The 24727-nt window shown below is 38.8% G+C and overlaps 1 protein-coding gene across 1 annotated transcript; it reads left to right on the top strand.

Annotated features, from left to right (window-relative positions):
* LOC124552705 (dnaJ homolog subfamily A member 1) lies at positions 1 to 24727 on the top strand. Its single transcript, XM_047127046.1, has 8 exons — positions 1 to 210; positions 478 to 632; positions 3939 to 4233; positions 12137 to 12321; positions 12804 to 12958; positions 17275 to 17393; positions 17746 to 17911; positions 23314 to 24727. The coding sequence occupies exons 2-8, from the start codon at positions 501 to 503 to the stop codon at positions 23462 to 23464; spliced, it is 1203 nt and encodes a 400-aa protein (XP_046983002.1). The 5' UTR covers positions 1 to 210; positions 478 to 500; the 3' UTR covers positions 23465 to 24727.

Raw genomic sequence — 24727 nt, forward strand, 5'->3', positions numbered from 1 at the left:
CAAAGCAGCAGTGCTATTGGTGTGCACAGTTCGTGTTTGCCAGAAGGTCAGGAAATTTCGAGAAGTCCGTGCTATAATATCCTCGACGGAGAAGGCCGTGTGACTTAGTTGGATGTGTGGATCGATAGTGCTGTAAAATTTGTGCTCAAGTGAAGCTATTTCTCAGTAATTAGTTGTTCGCATAGTGTCAGTGCAATAAGCAAGAGCTTGGTGAGTTTCGTGTTGTAACTTCAATCTCGGATTCGTGTTTTGAAATTTCTATTCCTTTCGATCAGCTGGTTCTTTCCTTTATATTTTTTTAATGTGAATTTGCTTTACTTGTGTAATTGTGCAAGATTCTAATAGTAGCCAGTTAACCAAAATAGATAACATTTAATATTTCGTTCATGTACAGGCAATCGATTGTGTCAGGTAAAGAGATTTGTATCCGTGTAGTGTGTTCCACTGTTTTATTGAACTTTTTTCCACCCTTTTAAGGTTATTTACACCGTCCTGCAAATATGGTGAAAGAGACCACGTATTACGACGTCTTAGGTGTAAAACCAAATTGTACGCTTGATGAACTAAAGAAAGCGTACAGGAAGTTAGCCTTAAAGTACCATCCCGACAAGAACCCAAATGAGGGTGAAAAGGTAAGTCGGTCATTGTCTTTGTATTTAGGTGGAGACCATGATCGCTATTTTCACTCCTTGCGTTGGTATTTTTCACATAAAGTTCTAACTAATCATTTTCCAGGCGAGCGCTTGACCCTAGCAATGGAGCTTCGTATTGCTATTACGGACCATCTTTACGGTTATGTGCATAGATCTTGGAAATTCAGTGTTGATTAGTTATCTAAATGTTTTAAGTTACATTTTGATTTCTAAGTAAATCTCCGCTTGCGAGACATTTGTAAAAATGCTAGGCCCAAAAGTTGTGATGATAAGGTTTCTATTTATATTTGTTGATATAAACCTAGACGTGTATTGCGATGACCACCGTGTCCAGTTATTTGTTACGTTAAGTTGTGAAGCATTGCTTCAATTAATTTTGAAACAAATATCTAAAACCTCAATAGAAGAAATAAAACATGTTTTACCAGAATAGCAACATCTGGCCATGCTACAGTTGGAAATAGGAAAATTGAGATATGTTTATCAAAGTGTCGAAAATACAAGTGATCTGTGGCACTCACATTTTAACACTTCAACATTACTGGCCAGACAAGGTGGCTTTGCAGCACCAGTGTAGCATTTGAACAAGTTGTGTTCAAATATTTGTGATTCAGTAAATGTAAAAGTTGACTTTTCTCTATCATTGTCTAATCAGATGTTCTGAGCAGTCTGATTTCATCGCCTTATTAAACTCTACAAATCTTCCTTCATTCCTTTGTCCACAGGAGCAGAATATTGTTATTAACAAAGTGCCATAGGCAGTTACTTTGCAAATTACCTTCTCTCCCCCTCCAAGTACCCTTCCCCCACCAGAAAATGTGGTGGTGATAGGTGATATTTGTGTTAAAAGGTGCTTTTGTAATAGGCATTTTGGTTTGAAACCTTGTCATTCATTTTAATCTCCTAGATTTTCCTAAATTGTTACGTGTGGTGTGCTACACAATACGTTATGGTTTTAATATTCCTTCTTCCTTTGCCAAAGGAGGTCAGAATTTGTGTTCTGGAACTTAATTGGTTGAATATGTTCTCTGATGGGAGCTGGTTTGAACCCAAGCTTGAATGGCAAATGAATGCTAGAGACAGAATAGTTTCTACTGTCTTGCACTGCATCTGACAGCAGAGAGGTATGCAGTTATATTTTGTCTGTACATAACCTGTGTCTAAAAGTTTTCAGCCAATAGCCAAAGTTACACACGTCGTAGTAGTGTCCATGGTTTCTTTTTATTAAGCTTTTGTGTGAGATTTCTTGTTGGACAAACCAGTGTCACTAGAGTTGTCTAAATGCATATTGGTAAAGAGGTGTCATCAGATTATTGCAGTAACCAGTGTAGTCATCCAGTTTCAACACATTAGAGGATTAATGTGCACTGTTGCTGTTGAGTTGGCCAAGAGAAAGCCCAATTCAAAGTGAGGCTGAATCTGAGCCTGGCTTCAGAAGTCGGTCAAGGAGTGGAGGTAATTGGTCAGTCATTTGTCAGATTGTATTTTCGGTGCATGTTTAAAGAAATTACTTGAAGTATTCTGTAATTTTCAATAGATTAGTCTTCAGGAAGGGTTATTGCATATTTTATCATGAGGTCAAACTGTTGTTAGAGCCCACTTGGACTTCGCAGACTTCAGCAATAGTCATTCAGCTTGATATCCCATTGTAAGAAAATTCTCTGCTGCATTGCAATCAGTAGCCTGCTTTGTAAACAGAGGATGTGTGGCAGACATTTCTATCAGTTTCAGAAAGGCAGAGGAGACCTTGCAAGTGGCATTCAACAGTAGACTGTCTGTCATGGTTGCTGTGAGCTGTAAGAGCTGTCGAAGCCATATAGCTGGGCTTAGGTAGTGTATCAAATGTGGAAATTAATATAGGCCTAGTAGGAATGAATTTCCAAAACCTGTGACAGTTGAACTACAAACCCAAATACAGCAAAATGATCACAATAGTGAAAGTAGAAATACAAATCTGAAAACCATAACAGGCTATATGAAAATTTTTATAAATTGTTAAAAATGTAGGGCCTATTTTGAAAAAATTATAAAGTTCAAAAATTTAAGTGTTTGTGAGAATTTATTCAAACCAGTAGATGGCAAAAAAAGTGAAAACAAGATGACAGCAGATGGGCACAAACCCCATTAATGTGGAAACTGTACATTATGAAACAGCTAGAAAACTCTTAAGAGCTCCATGCAACATAGTGCGGTGCCACTCTTAGAGGAGGAGAAGGCAAAACTGATGGTGGAGGTGGCGGCAGTGGGAGAGGGAGGAGAGGGGAGAGAGGTGGTTGAGATGACAGTTTGGTTGAGATGTAGTTGTGAAAGCCAAATAAAGGTTGTGGTAATGAACTGACAGGAATACGGAAGTGTCAGATTCCACCTGTCTGCTTTTACCCATGACATCATCAAGATGGTGGAAATGGCTATTCTAAGAGTCTCCAATATTGCACCTATGATATCACTACATACACACGGCAGCAAACATGGAAATACTTATATATGACAATAACATCTCCCTCCAAAAATACAAACAGGGCACCCACGAGAAATTAGGGCTTTTAGGGAGGGGACAAGCTAAATATAACACTAAAAACACACCCAAGATGACGGGGAAAAAATTACAAAATCTATGGGAATTGGTCACTTCCCTTGACCCTGAACTGACAAATAGTGCAGCCTAACGTTTATGCCCATGCAATAAATAGCAAATGCAAATTAAGAAGCAACAAAGAACTGTATCAAATTCCGTAACTCTCAACACAATCTAGAAAAGGTGGACCAATTTCTTGGTACATGTGAAAGAAGAAATATGGAACAAAAAAGTTATAAGGTAAAGAAGTATGGGAAGAAAGACAGGACTCATTCAGAAATTAAGCTCGGGCATAATTGTTTCATGTGGTCTGCTCTTGGCAATATCTTGCAAAAGGAATGGGAAAAAAGATCGTAGCTGTTTAGCTGAGAATTCTCACACAGTCCAGCTCTCCAGACTTCTATAAAATCTACACACTTTTCTTTTAATTTATTATTTCGCTGAGGGAATCTGCATGCACATATGCCATGACTATGCAGTGTTACTAAGTGTTCTGTTCATTGTTTGTGGAACTAGTTCCGCTTCAACTCGAGGATTAAGTAATATTTTTAATACCAACATTTTTAATTTCTAATATACTAAAATTTCATGAACTATTCATATTCATAACTTGCATTTGATGACAATATTGAACTGGTGCTGTAAATATACTGAAAGAATGATTTATTTTATGATTAAAAAAATTTAAGATAATCTTTTTTTTTCTGTAGTTCAAACAGATTTCTCAAGCGTACGAGGTCCTATCAAATCCAGAGAAGCGGCGGATTTATGACCAAGGTGGTGAGCAAGCCTTAAAAGAGGGAGGTGGCAATGGCTTCTCAGCACCTATGGATATTTTCGATATGTTCTTTGGTCAAGCATTTGGTGGCCGCGGTCGTGGACGTGCACGTGAGCGTCGTGGAAAGGATGTTATTCATCAGTTGAGCGTTTCTTTGGAGGAACTGTACAAAGGAGCTGTTCGCAAACTTGCACTGCAGAAAAATGTTATCTGTGACAAGTGTGAAGGTAGGTTTGCTAGAGAGCTTTTTTTTGTAAAACAGTTTAATGTTTCCTTTTTTAAAAAAAGGCCATGAAAGTTGGTAGGTTCTCACTTGTTTATTATATCTAGAGCAGCAGGAAGTGACAAGTGTTTTAAATAGAGCACCAGTAATTACCAGTTCAATTTTCTATAGCAGTTAAATTCAAAGTATGCAATTCACCAAAAATATTTCATAATAAAGATACATGTAAACCAGTAAAGGTTTGTCATTAAGTTTTAATGAACTTATTGGGCTCAATTCATTCAGTTTTGTACTTGCCCAATCTTCACAAACAAAATTTTCCCACGGCATAAAATTGAAATCTTATCAGTACACTGCAGAAGAAATGTGTCCAGTCATCAATAGATATGTGTTTAGTTCAAAACAGAAAATTTTTGTAACAGATTACTGCTGTCATTTTAGTAAGAAATTGACACACACACACACACACACACACACACACACACACACACACACACACTAACCTTCAAAAGGTTAGTGGGAAACTACCTTGCTACATCAGTGCATTTAGGAAACACGAAATTGTATAATTTCTCAAAGGTTCGATGCTTTGTCAAGTTGTGCTATTGATTGAGTGGATAAACACATGTTGAAGGGCATCCTCCAAAAGATGAGCTACCGTTTTCACTCTTGCTTACATGCAAGTGCTAGTGTTTTTCAATACAGTCCAAAGACAGGTAGTGCTAGTTTTCATTGTTTTCTACAAGAAGTGTCTAGCAACCACAGTTCAGTCAACAATCAGCTGCCTTTAGTGAATTAGCAGTCTAGTTAAAAGTTGTTTAACTCTCTACAGTAAATTGATTTCTTAGGATGGATAGGATGTGTGACTGCTGTGTATGGACGCAGGAGGAGCTGGCCACTGTTCCCGAACAGCTGAACGTGTTGATGGCCGCAGTCAGCCGTCTTCGGGCTGCTGGCTCGGAGTGTAGCGGCAGTGGGGAGTCTGGTGCGTCGCATGGTACACCCCAGGTGTTGCATGCTTCACCCACTGTCCCTGCTGTCGAGACATCTTCGCGGGTACCGGGCGCGGTTGGACCACCCTCTCCCCCAAGGGGAATGGCGGGTTCAGCGGCGCGCAAGGCGGAGGGTCAATGTGGAGGCTGGCCGTGTGGCATCGCCCACTCTGCCTGTGAGTGGACATGTGGCCGCTCCTTCAGCAAGGTCCGAGCAGGCACACAGGGGGAGGGGTTTATTAGTTATTGGGAACTCCAACATTAGGCGGGAAGGTCAGTGTTCACTCTGTCTCCTTGCCGGGGGGGGGGGGGTCTCAGAGATGTGGAGGAGGCCCTGCCGCCAGCGATAGAGCACTGGGCGCACCCGAATGCAAATTGTTGCTCATGTTGGCACCAATGACTCCTGCCGTCTGGGTTCAGAGGTCATCCTCAGTTTGTACAGGCGGTTGGCAGAATTGGTGAAGGCGGAAAGCCTCGCTCGGGGGGGTTGGAAACTGAGCTAACTATTTGTAGTATCGTTCCCAGAACCGATCGCGGTCCTCTTGTTTGAAGCCGAGTAGAAGGCTTAAACCAGAGGCTCAGATAGATTCGGCGAAGATCAGGGGTGCAAATTTCTCGACCTCCACTATCGGGTGGAGAAATGTAGGGTCCCTCTGAATAGGTCAGGCGTGCACTACACGCTGGAAGCGGTTACAAGGGTAGCAGCCTACGTGTGGAGTGCACATGTGGGTTTTTTAGGTTAGAGAATTCCCTCCCTAGGCCCGACAAGATGCCTCCTGAGATGCGGCAAGGTAGGAGTAGGCAAAATGCAACAGGGAATAACAATATTAATGTGCTAATAGTAAACTGCAGGAGCGTCTATAGAAATGTCCCAGTACTGCTCTCATTAATAAACGGTCACAATGCCCCTGCAGTACTAGGGACAGAAAGTTCGCTGAAACCAGACGTAAACAGTAATGAAATCCTAAACTCAGATTGGAATGTACGAGGGCAGTTCAATAAGTAATGCAACACATTTTTTTCTCGGCCAATTTTGGTTGAAAAAACTGGAAATTTCTTGTGGAATATTTTCAAACATTGCCGCTTTGTCTCGTATAGTTTCATTGATTTCCGACAGGTGGCAGCGCTGTACGGAGCTGTTGAAATGGCGTCTGTAACGGATGTGCGTTGTAAACAACGGGCAGTGATGGAGTTTCTTTTTACATCTCTGTTGGTAGTGCTGTCACAATTGTTCACCAGTTGGGATATTCAAAGGTTGGTTCCCGCTGGGTCCCTCGTTGTCTAACCGAACACCATAAAGAGCAAAGGAGAACCATCTGTGCGGAATTGCTTGCTCGTCATGTGGCTGAGGGTGACAATTTCTTGTCAAAGATTGTTACAGGCGATGAAACATGGGTTCATCACTTCGAACCTGAAACAAAATGGCAATCAATGGAGTGGCGCCACATCACTCCCCTACCAAGAAAAAGTTTGAAGCCATACCCTCAGCCGGTAAAGTCATGGTTAGCGTCTTCTGGGACGCTGAAGGGGTTATTCTGTTCAATGTCCTTCCCCATGGTCAAACGATCAACTCTGAAGTGTATTGTGCTACTCTTCAGAAATTGAAGAAACGACTTCAGCATGTTCGTAGGCACAAAAATCTGAATGAACTTCTCCTTCTTCATGACAACGCAAGACCTCACACAAGTCTTCGCACCCGAGAGGAGCTCACAAAACTTCAGTGGACTGTTCTTCCTCATGCACCCTACAGACCCGATCTCGCACCGTCGGATTTCCATATGTTTGGCCCAATGAAGGACGCAATCCGTGGGAGGCACTATGCGGATGATGAAGTAGTTATTGATGCAGTACGACGTTGGCTCCGACATCGACCAGTGGAATGGTACCGTGCAGGCATACAGGCCCTCATTTCAAGGTGGTGTAAGGCCGTAGCATTGAATGGAGATCACGTTGAAAAATAGTGTTGTGTAGCTAAAAGATTGGGGAATAACCTGGTGTATTTCAATGCTGAATAAAACAACCCCTGTTTCAGAAAAAAATGTGTTGCATTACTTATTGAACTGCCCTCGTATACCGCAGAGACGGGCTGGACAGTGAAGGGTGAGGCGTGTTTATAGCGATAAGAAGTGCAATAGTATTGAAGGAAATTGATGGAGATCCGAAATGTGAAATAATTTGGGTGAAGGTCACGGTTAAAGCAGGCTCAGACATGGTAATTGGATGTTTCTATAGGCCCCCTGGCTCAGCAGCTGCTGTGGCTGAGCACCTGAAGGATAATTTGGAAAATATTTAGAGTGGATTTCCCCATCATGTTATAGTTCTGGGTGGAAATTTTAATGTGTTGGATATAGACTGGGAGACTCAAACGTTCATAATGGGTGGCAGGGACAAAGAATCCAATGAAATTTTTGAAGTGCTTTATCTGAAAACTACCTTGGGCAGTTAAACAGAGAATCGACTCGTGGCGATAACATATTAGACCTACTGGTGACAGACCCGAACTATTTGAAACAGTTAACGCAGAACAGGGAATCAGCGATCATAAAGCGGTTACTGCATCGATGATTTCAGCCGTCGAGAGAGATATTAAAAAAGGTAGGAAGATTTTTCTGTTTAGCAAAAGTGACAAAAAGCAGATTACAGTGTATCTGACGGCTCAACACAAAAGTTTTGTCTCAAGTACAGATATTGTTGAGGATCAGTGGACAAAGTTCAAAACCATCGTACAATATGCATTAGATGAGTATGTGCCAAGCAAGATTGTAAGAGATGGAAAAGAGCCACCATGGTACAACAACAGAGTTAGAAAACTGCTGCGGAAGCAAAGGGAACTTCAAAGCAAACATAAACATAGCCAAAGCCTTGCAGACAAACAAAAATTACGTGAAGCGAAATGTAGTGTGATGAGGGCTATGCGAGAGGCGTTCAGTGAATTCGAAAGTAAAGTTCTGTGTACTGACTTGACAGAAAATCCTAAGAAATTTTGGTCTTAAGTCAAAGCGGTAGATGGATCAAAAGTGTCCAGACACTCTGTGACCAAAATGGTACTGAAACAGAGGATGACAGACTAAAGGCCAAAATACTAACAGTCTTTTTGCAAAGCTGTTTCACAGAGGAAGACTGCACTGTAGTTCCTTCTCTAGATTGTCGTATAGATGACAAAATGGTAGATATTGAAATAGATGACAGGGGGATAGAGAAACAATTAAAATCGCTCAAAAGAGGAAAGGCCACTGGACTTGATGGGATACCAGTTCGATTTTACACAGAGTACGCGAAGGAACTTGCCCCCCTTCTTGCAGTGGTGTACCGTAGGTCTCTAGAAGAGCATAGCGTTCCAAAAGATTGGAAAAGGGCACAGGTCATCCCCGTTTTCAAAAAAGGACGTCGAACAGATGTGCAGAACTATAGACCTATATCTCTAACATCGATCAGTTGTAGAATTTTGGAACATGTATTATGTTCGAGTATAATGACTTTTCTCGAGACTAGAAATCTACTCTGTAGGAATCAGCATGGGTTTCGAAAAAGACAGTCGTGTGAAACCCAGCTCGCACTATTCGTCCACGAGACTCAGAGGGCCATAGATACGGGTTCACAGGTAGATGCCGTGTTTCTTGACTTCCGCAAGGCGTTCGATACAGTTCCCCACAGTCGTTTATTGAAGAGTGCTATCAGACCAATTGAGTGATTCTATTGAAGAGTTCGTAGATAACAGAATGCAGCATGTCATTCTCAGTGGAGAGAAGTCTTCCGAAGTAAGAGTGATTTCAGGTGTGCCGCAGGGGAGTGTCATAGGACCGTTGCTATTCACAATATACATAAATGACCTTGTGGATGACATCGGAAGTTCACTGAGGCTTTTTGCGGATGATGCTGTGGTATATCGAGAGGTTGGAGCAATGGAAAATTGTACTGAAATGCAGGAGGATCTGCAATGAATTGACGCGTGGTGCAGGGAATGGCAATTGAATCTCAGTGTAGACGAGTGTAATGTGCTGCAATACATAGAAAGATAGATCCCTTATCATTTAGCTACAATATAGCAGGCCAGCAACTGGAAGCAGTTAATTCCATAAATTATTTGGGAGTACGCATTAGGAGTGATTTAAAATGGAATGATCATATAATGTTGATCGTCGGTAAAGCAGATGCCAGACTGAGATTCATTGGAAGAATCCTAAGGAAATGCAATCCAAAAACAAAGGAAGTAGGTTACAGTACGCTTGTTCGCCCACAGCTTGAATACTGCACAGCAGTGTGTGATCTGTACCAGATAGGGTTGATGGAAGAGATAGAGAAGATCCAGAGGAGAGCAGCGCACTTCGTTACAGGATCATTTAGTAATCGCGAAAGTGTTACGGAGATGATAGGTAAACTCCAGTGGGAGACTCTGCTGGAGAGATGCTCAGTAGCTCGGTACGGGCTTTTGTTAAAGTTTCGAGAACATACCTTCACCGAAGAGTCAAGCAGTATATTGGTCCCTCCTATGTATATCTCGCGTAAAGACCATGAGGATAAAATCAGAGATTAGAGCCCACACAGAGGCATACCGACAGTCCTCCTTTAAATTAACAATACGAGACTGGAATAGAAGGGAGAACCGAGAGAGGTACTCAAGGTACCCTCCGCCACACACCGTCAGGTGGCTTGCTTGCGGAGTATGGATGTAGATGTAGATGCCTGTTAATCATGAACACCACAAATGTAAGGTGGGTATTTACCATTACACCAGCTTTTACTGTATTAACTGTGATCCTCACTTAGCAAACCTTCATGAAAGAGGCATACTATTCAGACCTTGCATTACACATCGCATTCAAACGACAGTGTTGTTTTAGTAACCACAAACACGTACACCACTTCTCAAATTACTTTCCCTTGCCCAATTCTTTCTGTCCAAAAATTAATATATTTCAGCAGTCGGTAGTTTTCTGCTCAACTTTCGTTTCACAAATTTATGAACTGTAAACTCTAAATTATTCAGAATCTAGTGCTGCATTAGATAATGCATTAGATGTACGTCTCAGCCACTTAATGTTGGAATATGTAGAAAGTTATGTATGTATGGATGAATCCCTTTCATCCTGAGCTGTAAAGAAGGGAATTTTAAATTAGTGTGGTTGTGACCAGTATGTTCCTTCCTATTCCCAGTTTCCATCCTTTCATGGTGTGTGCCTCTGTAGCAATGAGATTTTCTCTGCTTGGAGGTGGGTGTTGTTTTGTCCAACATAGTGTCAACTACAAAGACTTGCACTGGGTGGCCCCAGCTTGGGTTTTTCTGCAGTGCTGTGGAAGTGCGTATGCACCCTGAGCTGCATACTTCTTTGCTGGTGACAAGTTACTTCCATATCTCTGTGAATAAAAAAGTTTAGAGTCTTTAAAATCAAACATGTGTGCCTAATTGTGTGCTATTATTTGCAAAAATCTTGTTTAGATATCTTCAGTCGTTGGAGATGTGATTATTGTTATGACCGTGATTTGCAGTGCACAAGGCTGTGAATGGGCTTCTCGTGTGCAAATGTTGCTCAGGTATGAAACCCAGTAACTAAAGAACGAAATATTGTTCTGTTTTCAGTTTTAAGGGGGGGTAGGACGTCAAACGGGCCGACTTGGAGCAGGAGAGGCACCACAGGACATTTTATTTTCTACTGTCCATACTTTTATAAATAAATTCATAAAACTTTGTCAGCATGACCAGGAAGGATTCAGGATTCACGATTCACATACATAGCAGTGGAAGTGCGAAAACATAACAAAATAATTTTTTTTAGATATGAAATTTCATCATTTTTTCACTTACTGTTGGCTGCATTTGTTGCTATAGGTACATTTTTCTTCACAAGTAAGAGAGATTCTTTGAATTTTGTACAGCATACAAACCATGCTTACAGGTGTATGAAACTCTAGAATTTTCCAAATCTATTAAAAACTGTGGTAAAAATTGAGATAATTAACTACAAAATTTGATTTTCCTCTAAACATAACGTTTAAAACATAACAGAACATTCATTTTTTCAACAATTAAATAGATTCTAGACTTTGACACCTGTAAGTATGGTTTGTATGCTGTGCAAAATTCATCGAACAGTCTCTCTTACTTATGAAGAAAAGTGTACCTATAGCAACAAATGCAGCCAATAGTAAGTGGAAAAAATGATGAAATTTCACACGTAAAAAAAATTTTGTTATGTTTTTGAACTTCCGCTGCTGCGAGTGTGAATCCTGAGTCCTTCCTGGTCATGCTGACAAAGTTTTATGAATTTATAGACAGTGGAAATTAAAATGTCCTGTGGTGCCTCTCCTGCTCAAAGTCCTACCTCCTACCTCCCCCCCCCCCCCCCCCCCCTTAATGAAATTTTGATATTGTATCAACATTTCATTAACTGAAACGTATGAAGTAAAAATGACCATACACATAATTTATGAAGTGCCCTTTTAGCTCTGTGAATTCTTTAAAGCTTAGTGCAGTTTCTGCTTAACTTGAGACAGCTCAGCAAGAATGGTGTATAACAAAAAGAAATTCAGTTCTTTATAGAGTGAAGATACTAGGCTGTAAGAGGGACAAGAATCTAATTTTTCACCTAATAGTTTCCAAAAACCTCATACATGTTTCATATCAGCTGGTTTGATGTCACTCAACACAGGTACCAGCATTGGGCAAGCAGTAAAGTTATAACAAAAGCAGCTCTCAGCACAGAATGCAGAGAGCACATCTGTAGTGGTAAAAGGGTTAATAGTGCTGCTGTCCCAATCTGGCGAGCGGTTTGTGTGTATTGACTCTTATCTGATAAATTGTGTGCATTGTGGACATTATTAATGCATTACAACTGGGTGACAATTCTGAATTGTTTTGATTGCATTCCTTTTTATGGATTTCTCTCTTCAGAAGTTCAATGTGTGTCCTTTCCTCAGGCCGAGGTGGCAAGAAGGGAGCAGTAGAGACGTGCCCAGCGTGTCATGGCAATGGAATGCAGGTGCACATCCAGCAGCTGGGGCCTGGCATGATCCAGCAAATCCAGTCGATGTGTTCAGAATGCCGCGGGCAGGGGGAGCGGATCAATCCCAAGGACCGGTGTAAGCAGTGCCAGGGCAAGAAGGTATGTTTGTTAACCTGCACCAGGGGCTGGGTTGTTAAGAGTGGATTTCTGAGTAAGTAGGCTACTGGTGGCAAGTTAAAATAAACACTCCTGCCAGAACATTTATAATATTTGTAATTTAATGCAAATGCTGAGATATCCATAGCAAAATTTGTGGTACTCTGTTTGACAACCAGTTTACAGAAAAACTGCAGATATGAGAAGTTTGTCCTTGTCATTGGTATGCTGCATACCAGAATTCAACTATCAGTTAGAACAAGGTTTTGCAGCTTGAGTTGTCCACAGCAATGAAAGTCCTTCAAATTTATCAAGTATCAGTTCGTGGCTAATAACTGATATTGTTCCAAAACATACACATAATAACTTTCAGCGAGTAGTGACATTGACTGAAATTATTTGGTGATTATCATCTCTTATTTTGAATGTATTGTTAGTTAAGTGCTGGTAGTATTATTATACCTATTTATTTATTTATTTTTTAGACAATCCGTGACAGAAAAATTCTAGAGGTTCATGTAGATAAAGGCATGGTTGATGGTCAGAAAATAGTTTTCGGTGGTGAAGGAGATCAGGAGCCTGGGTTAGAGCCAGGTGACATCATCATAGTTCTGGATGAGAAAGAGCATGAAATGTTCAAGTAAGTGGTACACATTTTACAGTAGAAATGATCTTTCTTATAGTTTTCATAGCATGTCAAGCAATACTTAGTAGGTAGAATAACCATATCATACTAATTGCCGTTTTATTAGTGATATGAGTCAGGTATGTGTTATTGGTAGGGACGGTGGAAAAAATAGTTTTATTGCCAAATTACATTTTGCTAAATTACTTTTCATGCCAAAATAATTTTGCCAAATACAGTGTTATTTTTTCCTGATTACATTGTTAATATTTGCTATATTTGGTGCTTTTTTCCAATTTGATGTTGGTCTTTTGCCAAATTTGGTGTTTCTTCAAAGTACATAGTTGTTTCCAATTCAGGTTTTTTGCCAAATTTTTGTAATCAGATCAGAGTTTGTGTGAAATGATAGTCATTTTAAGATTATGCACAAACCTTAGCACTGAGGAGATAGGACCTCATAATGCAATTTTAACATGCAATAATTGATACAAATATTAAGTGCATTTGTAGATTTATAAAATTATCAGGAAAATACAACTTTGTAATATCTTTTAAGTCATATTTCTCATTTAGCAAAAACTGCTATTTTTTGCATCAATTTTGCAATATTTTCCTGTCTCTAGTTGTTGAAAATAGTGAAATATTGTATTGTGAGCATAAATTATTGGTCATTGAATCCACAAAACCTTGAATTTTCAGCACTATGGTTATGAAATTGAGAAACTGAGTTCTGTTTAACAGGGATTTGAAGTTTAGTTTTAGAATTAGCATTACTTTCCTGTGGACAATAGCATGGTTGACAAACAGTGCTGATACCCTAGCTGTCAAACAGTTGATGTACATAGACCCGAATCACATAGCTTTCATTGCTCATACCATTTTCGTAGCTTGCAATGTGTCAACTTGTGTACAAAGAGTGTACCATGCAAACGTCAACTTGGGGTACAGTGAGTGTACAAAATGACTGGAATATAAAGTTGGAATCCTTTGTGATGCTGTAATATTCTTCATTTGCTTTCCAAACATTGTAATACTATCCAGCTGGAAGTCATACTGAATTTCTTAATAGTGCAGTTGTAGGCTGGGTGACATAATTTTTGTGATAAGATTCTGTAGTTAGTTGTTAGGTTTTTTTACCAGTTGTGAATTTTTGTGGGCATGGAAGGATGGAGAAAATAGTTGCAAAATCTTTAGTATGCTTGTGGGCAGTACATGAGATTCCTTCATATTCGGAAGTTAATAAGAATCTTCCAGTTCGAAGATAGTTTTGTTAATATAAAGATGTAAAGACAGATAAGACACATATTGGAAAGAAGATACTCATTCAGTCTTAAGGAAAACTGCTGCTATTGGTTTTGCTTCCACAAAATAAATGCAGTTGTTATTTGTTAAGAACTAATTGTTCATTATGCAGTAGAGAGAAGCTTGTCTTTAACCACTAGGAGGCACACAAAAGTGAAAGAATTGATCAGGGAATAAGTCAGAACAAATAATTACTAAAACTGTAATGAGCATGGGTGGGACAGGTAGCCAGATGGACCAAGGAAGTTGTTAGCTGGATTCAAGGAGAAGGGAAAGAAAAAAGTTTATGTGCATACACATTACAAAACTTGCAGGAACTACATGGGTGTATGTTGCTGAAGACTGTAGGGCATGGGAAATTCCGGATGAAGTCTCTGTCCAGCATCTGGCATTTTTTACTGCCACTGGTGATTATCTTGTATTAATAAATTTGTTTTAAAATCAAAAATGGAAAATCCAGGATGGAATGACAACATTTTGAAAAGATAGCTTACTACTCGCCATATAGCAGAGATTTTGAGCTGCAGACAGGCACAACAAAAAGGTTGCTAAGCAAATAAGCCAAGACCTCCTGAATTACACACATACAATCAAACAAACGCAACCCATATACGTGTGACCACTATCACTGGCTACTGAGGCCAATTGGCCTTGGCACCCACAGTGTGAGTGTGTGTGTGTGTGTGTGTGTGTTTGTTTCAGGAGGCCTTTTGGCAGAGTGTACTTGTTTAGCAGTCTTTCTGTTGTACCTGTCTGTGACTAGAGATATTAATTTGTTTTAAATTTCCAGAACTTGGCTAACACAAAATATTAAAAATAACAAAATTCTGCTGAGCATCACTCATGTTCTTTTAGGTGAACCAAAGGTTTGGAATGTATTTATGGCTTTATCACTTGCTGTATATAGATCTATGGTGTAAGGATCATGCAGGTTTCTGCAAACCAGTAGATAGGGATCCTGCAGGTAACCTCATTTTCAGGACTCAACGTGAGTCATGAAGCCTCACTTCCTGAGGCTGGTCTTGCATCTTGACACTACCATCCTCAGTTGGTTTAGAGCATTCTGCATCACGTATGGCAGATGAAGGTCCGTAGCAGGTTTCTCTTTATTCTCACCAATCCTTTTGGTTAATGAATTTTGCCACAGTTCTGTTCGGTGAGTTCCAGGTGCTTATAAAATTGCTGATGTGCACGTCAACCTCCTGTTCGACCTCAACCTAGGTTTTAATATTTCACATCCAAAGAGGGATATCTGGGATCGATTTGTCCCCCACCCCATGCTGTTAGTGTGTGCTTCTGTGGTTGTCAGGTGGTGCTACACATAATTTGATAAATTTTGGTGACAGTAGTTGATCATAAGCAGCCAGTCATCGTGCACCTAGTCTCATTCAATGCTTTGTCCACCTGTTTGGTGTGTGTCGAGTTCCACCAAACTGGTGCTGCATATTCTAATGCAGGTAAGCATATTACCAGGGAAGATGTGTGGCTGAATGTGCCATGCGGTGCCAGTAAGTTTACAGGTGTTGTTCTGATCAGATATTTTTAGCTTTATTTCTTGCCCATGTTCTCTAAATGTGAGGCTGCAACCCGAACTTACTCACAACTATTTTGGAATATCTTAGTTGCATGATTATTCGCCCATCCAGATAATATTAACTTCCTCTTGGCTTCCTGGTTTCTCAGGTGGTAGGTGCAGACCTGTATTTTGGGGATTTGGCTTTAGACCTGTTGAGGTTTTAAAGAGCTGCTATCAGTTTATGTCCTCAAAGGTTTTGCCTTAAACTGCAGTTGTCATCTGTGCAATAAATGTCATTCCATGGTTGGTTGGTTGGTTGCCTGTATAGATGTTATACAGCAAGGGTATCGATACACTACTCAGGGGAAGACCATTCTGAAAGGTTCTCATTTCATTATTATTATGCAGAATGACAACCATCCTGTTTCACTGCAAGCACTGGATAAACTGTTAAACAGAAGTATTTTGTGATTGAATATATCATTGTAATAAACTTCCTTGGGTTTGATGGTGTCACACACTGCCCAGAATCTATGAATATCAGTTCTGTAACTTGTTCTCTTCCATTTTTATCTCCTGTGCATTCAGTAAGATTAAGGAGTTGACCACAGCATGGCTTTTCTCGGCAGAAACCTTACTGCTAAAATTTACAAGGTTTTTTTAATAGACATGCTACGAGATGTGGTTAAGGATCAACCTTGCCAATACTGACAAAGGGCAGAAAGTATTTCAGGCTTAAGGAATGATAAAATTCTGGCATTGTGCCAGAACTTAGGAATGTGTAATTCTGTAATACAGGTGTGCATTAAGTTTTGGATACTTTGCTTTGTTACACACACAAACATTGGAATATACTGTGTTGTTAAAGTGTCAAAACCCGCAGTTTTATTAACCTATCAAGGTGGTAAAATAATCACAATTGAGATAGCTGCATCTTTTAGGATATTTTCTTAATAAGTGTAGGGTTGATAGACAGTGCTTACCTTTCTCTACACTTAATTGGTCAGAGCCGTGCTTTACTCTTCATGTATCCCAAACCTTTTATCAATATTTTGAGACTGACTTTATGCTGAAAGACCTGATACTTTTGATCGCTTGTGGAAAGAATCTTTTGTATTGAGAATTTGTGTAAGAAATAAATAACCTAGGACTACTTTGTTACTTGTATGGTATTGACTTTGGCTTATCAACAAGAGTGGGATTGAAAACACTTTGCATGCATTGTGAATTAGATTTTGCTCAGTTTCCATAAATCCACACATGCTTTTATCCTATGCTAATATTTTCTTTGGCAGTTTACTTTTTCTTTCCCGTAGGAGTATTGAAGCCTTTGGGCAGTTAAATAAAATCTTTTCCTTTTTTTCTTTAGGAGCAATTATTAGACTAGTAAAAATGTTTGTGTGAGGTTAGAGTACTGCTGTGTTTTAAACATGTTAGAATTTATTCTTAGGTAGAACTTTGAAAGCGATGGTTTTGTACTTGTTTTGACAACATTGCTCTCTTTTTGTTGCAGGCGATCTGGATGTGATCTCATAATGAGAATGAATATTGAGCTAGTGGAAGCGTTGTGTGGATTCCAGAGAGTTATAAGGACATTAGATGATAGGGACTTAGTTATTACTTGCATCCCAGGTAAAGATACTGAAATGTCGCATAGAGTAATATAATATTGTGATTCTAATATGTTATATGGGAAAAAGTAAAGTATAAGCTGTATTCATAATGGATTTGCAGCTTGTTATTCATAGCAGTGTGCTTTTAAATCATTTTTCTTCTGCACCTAAAGCTTGTTGTGTGTTCTGGGTGCATTTTATGCATATACATTTTTTATCAGTCTGTTACTGAATTTTTCTTTCTGTGTGTGGAGATTATTCAGAAAAAATAATGTAGTTGGACAATTATCACACAAAATGAGTAGATAACAAATGTAAATCCTTATTGTAACTTCCAGTGTAAAGTGCAGTTTAACACATTAATTTTTCAGGTGAAGTTACCAAGCATGGTGATGTCAAGTGCATTTTGAACGAGGGAATGCCTCAGTACAAAAACCCATTTGAGAAGGGACGTCTTATTATTCAGTTCCTTGTGAATTTTCCAGCGACTATTCCACCGGAAGTTATACCACAGTTGGAAAACTGCCTGCCACCAAGGTATGTGACTTTGACATTGTTATTCTCACGTCCACAGTATAAACATGTGGAAATTATCTTAAAATTATAAGAGTAATTGAAATTTGTGGATGGAACAGTAAGTAAAAAAGGAAAGGCAACCACTCATCTCTATTGAACTGATGGGCGGAGCAAACACACACAAAACAGAGAACAATATTCACAACTGTGAATGTGTGCCCTTTTACTAGAAAAAGAGAAAGAGCTTGAAAGCTAGTGTGAAAACTGTTTTGTTACATGTTTGTATGCTCTTAACAGAAGAGTTTCCTGGAGAATTTCATGTTTTTTGCGTGCATATAATTTAAACAATTAACATTTTACAGCTGGTGTTTGAAAAACCTGTTTTATTGATCATAACTATTCACCAGTCACCAGAATTAGAAAATCATACAGTTATCAACCTTCCATCATCCATTCCGATTACAGTTTTTCAAAGATCTATCATCTGAATTCAAAAAAGATAAAATGTGATTTTTGCAGCAGGAAGGGGTAAGGAATGATAATGACCCTCCCTTCCAAGTGTGGAATGAGGAGAGGGGCCTACACAAAGCAAACTAGCATTCTACCCCACAACCCAAGAGATGTACCAATTCAGTATCAGTTGCCAGTCAGTTGTTACGAAATTTCATAAGTAATGCACCATCCATTGCTGTTCTTATCTCTACAGAAAATACCAGATGGCTCTGGGTTCTAAAAGCTCCCAATGGTGTTTGATCTTCAATTTGCAAATTTTTTCTCACCCTCCAGTAACCGGGCAACACCAAGCACTTTTATTAAGCTGGCTTTGAGAAGAATATTTATTGTGTAGTGTGTGGCAGCAGTTTCTCAATTGTCGGGATTATATCTGGTGTGAGGGAATAATGGGTTTCATAAAATGTACAAGGAGAGGACTAGAGGGATAAGCAATTGTGCCCTACCAGAGTTACTCACACACACACACACACACACACACACACACACACACACTCTCTCTCTCTCTCTCTCTCTCTCTCTCTCTCTCTCTCTCTCTCTCTCTCTGTGTGTGTGTGTGTGTGTGTGTGTGTGTGTGTGTGTGTGTGTGTGTGTGTGTGTGTGTGTGTGTGCTCTCTATGAATATATTAGTGGCTACAATCTCTTAACGAATTACTATACTAGACTACTGGGAGATTATTGAAATAATAAGTTTGATAGTTGAGTTTAAGTTTTTAGTGTATTGAAATACATGTGAAAAACTAGATCTGGGATTTAAATTTCATACAAATTACTCAATTACTACAGATACAATTGAGCTGTTTAGTGCATTGACATAAAAATTTGGTGTCCTTAAATAGTTGTGGTCATAAGCTTTTCTTGTCCATATTGAGACTTTGCATTTACGTACCAGTGCACACAATGAAATCTCAAATTATTCTAATAAAACTTCTCTCTCATCAATAACTTAAGATGCTTCACACTTCAAAATTCAAATCTTGTCAGTAGAACACCAAATTTTCACACTAAATCTGTATAATACCCATTCTTATTTGTATGTGTCCCAAATATCAGCCATTAAGCCACTATTCCATGATGCACCTAAGATGTGCAGCTAGCAGCAGCACCTCAAGCATACACGTTTGTAACTGCAGACCAGTTCGTGTTGCCGTATAACACGATGTACATGAAATAGTCTTTGCACAAATCCACAAATGTGCACTAATACTGCAAAAATCTAGACAGAAATGCCTGATTTCTGTAAAGTTGTTCACTCAGATTAACAATTTCTGAGAGCTCAAGGTTTCTTTTTATTAATTGCTCACATTTTTTGTTGTTGTTGTTACCACCACAATCCTCTTAAGTAACTGTTGTTGTTGTTGTTGTTGTTGTTGTGGTCTATCACAGAGTTATCTTATTCATTTCTGGAATTATGGGATCAGCTGATTGTTTTATATTAGGATACTTGCTAGCACAATAATGTTTACCTAAATTTAAGTTTGTAAAACATTTTTCACATGGAGGATGTGGTTGTTGTTGGTTTTTTTGCACTGGTAGTGTGTGTATTCCTTAGGATTAGGGCACAATATCAATGAAAAAAATCCAGATACTGTTCAGTTCAACCCTGGCTGGTAAGAAGAAAGGCAGTGGCATATATTCCCTGTTACTGAAGGAATTGAAGCCTGAAGATGCACAGGAATTCTGGGACATTGTGAGAATTGGTGTGGCTTAATCCAACAAACTGCTGTCAATGATGGAGTGAGTTTGCTCTAGTGACAGTAATGTAGGATGAAGTAAGGATTAAACCATTTGTTTGTTCATTTTGTGATCACACTTGGCCAACTATTGCCAGTTTCTCCCTCCTGGCATGCTGAACGAAAGCAAAAGATACAGTCAAATCGAACATGAGCTTCTGCCAGTTACGGGACTAAATATACAAATTGAAAATTGAACATATATTTACTCAAAAATTTTTAAAAAAAATCCAATGTATTATGATAGCTGCAGGTCATGATTGTACAGACACCTTTTGTCACTACACACCTAAATTACACTTAATGCTTTTTTGGTCCATACAATTTCTAGATTACGAAGCAGTCAGTAGAAAGAATGCTTCTTGCAAATAGCTTCCAAAACAAAAAGTTCATTGGCAAAAACTATTACTTCTGTTTAATTACTGCATTTATGAAAATTTAATCACTGAAAAATTCACAAAATCTCAAATACCGAAATGAAAAGTTAGCTGCTGGCCACAAATGCCAACCTATACAGTAAACAATAAACAATAATAAACAGAAAGCACTCATACTTGCAACTATAGTTATTCATTTTACTGTAGCATTTTGGACGCAGACTACAGTAGGAGACAGAATGATTGACCACTCACATTTAAAAGTGAAGAAACTGTTAAAAACTTCGGAACTAATTTCCCCAAGGAAAAAGGGATAGGTTGGGGAAGGCAAGGAAGAAGGGGTAGGTCGCTCAGGCCTTAGGATAAGGACCAACCTGTTGTGAAAACGTAGATGAAGTGGGAGACATCAGAGGAGATGGTCAAAGATAACAGGCCAGACATTCTCATTGTGGCTTCTGATTGTCCTGCCACTTCTTTTTCCTGAGGAAGAGACTTATTGTTGAGAAAGATAGGATTAGTATTTTCAATAGGGCCTGGATTTTAATTTCCTTAAAAAAACAGTGAAATATGCAAGCATTTGACCGAAAACTTGCATAAATATGACCTTAAAAAATAAAATATGACTTAATAGAAGTTTATTTAAAGCATTCTTGTTTATTTAATTATTTATTCACCATAAAGTAATGCAAAATTCACTTCTCAAAATATTGTAAGTATAGTTCTTTCTGTAGGGTTTGTGGCTAATTTGCACCTATTTTTTTGAATCTCTGAATGTTTTATTTTTTAAACACAAAGTGCAGTGAAAAGATGATCTATCGAAACAGTAAACCAATGTTTTTATTTCTACGTAGTATTTAAAGCATTTCACATTATTTAATACCGTATGTCAATCTTCAGTATCTGCAAAGTTGCACTGGATCACAAGCTGCATTTCAGGTTTTCCATTGTCGAAGATATACGGCTGTCGCTGAGGATAGTTTTGTACCTGGGAAAGCTCCTCTCCACTTCACAAGATGTCACTGGAGTTCAGCTTTGTTTCAGTATCTTCAAATTTTGCGTCATTCCCTGAAAGACTGTCACTAATGTTCTACAGTGTAGAATAACAAGGATTCCGTTGGAGAACACTTTGCAATTTGGTTTTCACTTTGTCAGCCACATGACCATGAGCTCGACCGAACTCACTCTGCACATGTTGCCCAATACTCAGGGCCTCACATAGCTGAGTGCCAACAGCTTCCAGTCGTTTGATGGCTTTTGATATAGTGAAAAATTGGCGTCGATGTATGCCAAGTTTAGAGACAATGTATCTGTAAAAACTTCTTTCACAATTTTGATAGCACTTAGTTCATCACTATCAGGCTCACAGAAGATTGTCTTTATTTGGGTGTAGTTCGTGTAAGAACAGGTTTTGGTGGGAGAAGCATTGAAGGTGCATGTTCCTTGAATTTCTGCACCTGTAGCGGAGCCTTCACATAGATTTTCTTGCCACAGGAAATTAACTTGTCCATGTCAGGGTAATTGGATCACACCTCTTCGGCAACTCTGTGCAACGCATGTAGCGTACACCATACTGAGGTAGAGAATCTGAAGACCTTTGGCTGGTTTAGCAATATATGAAGCACCATCAGGCCACAGTAGCTTTAGAGAGTTGTCAAACAAAATAGCAATCGTCGAATTGTTTACTCTATCAAGAGCTTCACACATTAGTAGGAACATCTCCAGGGCCATCGACTTTTAGAACACCAGCAACAACATTGGCAATATATCGCCCACTAATATCCGTAGTTTCATCTAACGACAGCCAGATCTTTTGCTCAGCAATGGTAATTCGTATTTTGTTGAGCACATCATTGTAGTATACAGATAAATAGTTCTTTCTCAGTGTAGATTCATCGGGAACTGGATGTGTTGTGTACTTCTCCAAGAACCGTCTGAATTGTGGATTCTTCAGCTTTTCCACCTTGCAGAATGATTGCACGGTTGACGATTGACCTGTCTGTTCAAATAACAGCATTTGCCTGCTGTTATTTTCATCACTCCATTTCACACAGCTGCTGTGTTTAGCAGCGTTATAGTGTTGTTGCACATTAAAGCACTTTTCTGCACTAGCTTTAACGTCACACAGTTTACAAAACAATGTTTTCCCATCAGTGCTAAAGAACTCTCTAAATTCTCGAACATATCCTCACAACTTCCCGCTGTTGGAGCACTTGGCTTTAGGACTGTTGAACAAGGCAAAAGCTGTATTCAAACTAGTTACTGGGAACACCTGTGCGACAGCAATGTTTTATGTTCGCGAAACGACTGTTGTGGCACACCGATTTTGTGCTACAGTCCTGAGAAATAAAGTTGTGTACTAATTTATCTGTTTATCTTTCATAAAAGCACATTAAATATTATCTCATGAGCAACATATTCATTTTCTTATTGATGTGTCCCGTAAGATACGGGAAAAACCGTATATGCATTTTTGGGAAAAGTTGATGGAAATATGACCTATTATATTAAAAGTTAGCTGCACTATGACCTATTACTAAAATTTGTTAAAATTTGACTCTATACGCACAATCAAAATACGTTTTTCGACACTAAAATGCCTAGATTTGTTCTAAAATTCACCCTATAGTTCAGAAAACAATGACTTGCCATTAAAATCCGGGCCCTAAATATCAACTTCAATGTGTCTTTCAGTAGCTATGGCCAGCTGTTTTTATAATTTTATCAATTGAACATCCCTTAACCTCATTAAGAATCACATCTGACAAGGATAAAAATTATTCTAATAAATGCTCTAATTTTGCAGACCAGAATCCATGATACCTGATGGAGCAGAAGAGTGCTTGCTGATGGAAATGGACCCAGAGCAGGAAGCACGGCGGCGTGAGTATAAGAATGCGTACGATGAAGATGAGTCTGGCACTGGTCCCAGTCGGGTTCAATGTGCTACACATTAATGGTGCACATTGTCGGACTTGCTCTTAAATTTATTCTGTGGGAGCCTCAGCTAATGTTATGTGGCTGTCCTTTTCCAATTCTTGTCTTTTACTGGAGCACTTGGCATGTGCAGATGTATCATTCTGACACTGTTCTCAATGTTGCAACTTATTCTATTCATTGCCCAGGTTCCATCGTCTGTTTAATTTACAGTATAGATTGTGAAAGAACTTTGTATACAATCAGTTCCTGTACATCATTGTTGACTTAATTAAAATTAAGAAACCAGAATTCATAGTTACACTCCTACTTTTTAGTAATTCAAATTGACCATGCACCTGTTGGAAAAATAGAAAAATTTAGTTGTTTATGCAGTTCCCATTTTATGGGTGTGTGCAACGTAAATTATCAGTATTATAGGTGTAGTGTAAGGATAACAGGAAGAAATCATTGAATGTGATCTCAACCTTGCCACAACTGCTTTATCTGTACGTGCTTCATATAACTATGAACATTGCACTATTATTTGTTGCTTTATTTTGTGTAACTATGAGTCTTCTGAGAATTTCAGTTGAATGAAATATTTGTCAGAAAGTGCTAAATCGTGTAGTTGACAATATGGTTTTGGTAAATTTATTTTATTCTCATTAGGCTCTGTCACGGAGTACCAGTTTTAAATGACAATTTAGTAGAAGACACAAATTTCCCTTCTGCCTAAAATTTGCAGAAATGTGAACATTCATAGATAATGAATTTGCAGTTGCTGTTTATACCAATTCTGCTGGAGGTAATTATTAAATTTGCTACTGGCATTGTTGTGAATTACAACAAATACAAAATGTTAGGTGCTCTGGAGTAATCATGGACTGCTGTTAAAACAATTTTCAAATTGTGAAATGAGCAAGTCTCAGTAATTAAAGCAAGTGTGAAGTGTGATATTTATGCCTTGTGGACTCTGAGAATATTCAGTTTTCTAATGTGAATGTTTTCTGATGCCATCTGGTGTCTTATCAAGCTATTCCATGTATGTGTTAAGTAAAGAGAGAACTTTTGTTATACAGTGACATAATTTATTTTCCTATGTTTAGTCAGTTATTTCTGCAAATTTGTTGCATTCCACAAAACAATGGTACAGCTGCATTTCTGCAGATTTACTCAGAGATCAGTTGCCTGAGTTTTTGAAAGCTTTATTTGTAATTTTTAACAACTGTTTGTTTCTAAGAGTTTGTAAGTGTACTATTTAATATGTGCTTTCCAATTATTAAATAAATACAATGATCAAA

Source organism: Schistocerca americana, chromosome 10, assembly GCF_021461395.2.
Source record: "Schistocerca americana isolate TAMUIC-IGC-003095 chromosome 10, iqSchAmer2.1, whole genome shotgun sequence".
Taxonomy (NCBI): domain Eukaryota; kingdom Metazoa; phylum Arthropoda; class Insecta; order Orthoptera; family Acrididae; genus Schistocerca; species Schistocerca americana.

What these genes read in the sequence shown, in the direction of transcription:
- LOC124552705 (XM_047127046.1), top strand. Translation starts at nt 501, where the DNA reads ATGGTGAAAGAGACCACGTATTACGACGTCTTAGGTGTAAAACCAAAT. An exon ending in ACCCAAATGAGGGTGAAAAG is followed by an intron (nt 633 to 3,938) that starts GTAAGTCGGTCA and finishes TTTTTTCTGTAG; the next exon opens with TTCAAACAGATTTCTCAAGC. An exon ending in GAAAACTGCCTGCCACCAAG is followed by an intron (nt 17,912 to 23,313) that starts GTATGTGACTTT and finishes CTAATTTTGCAG; the next exon opens with ACCAGAATCCATGATACCTG.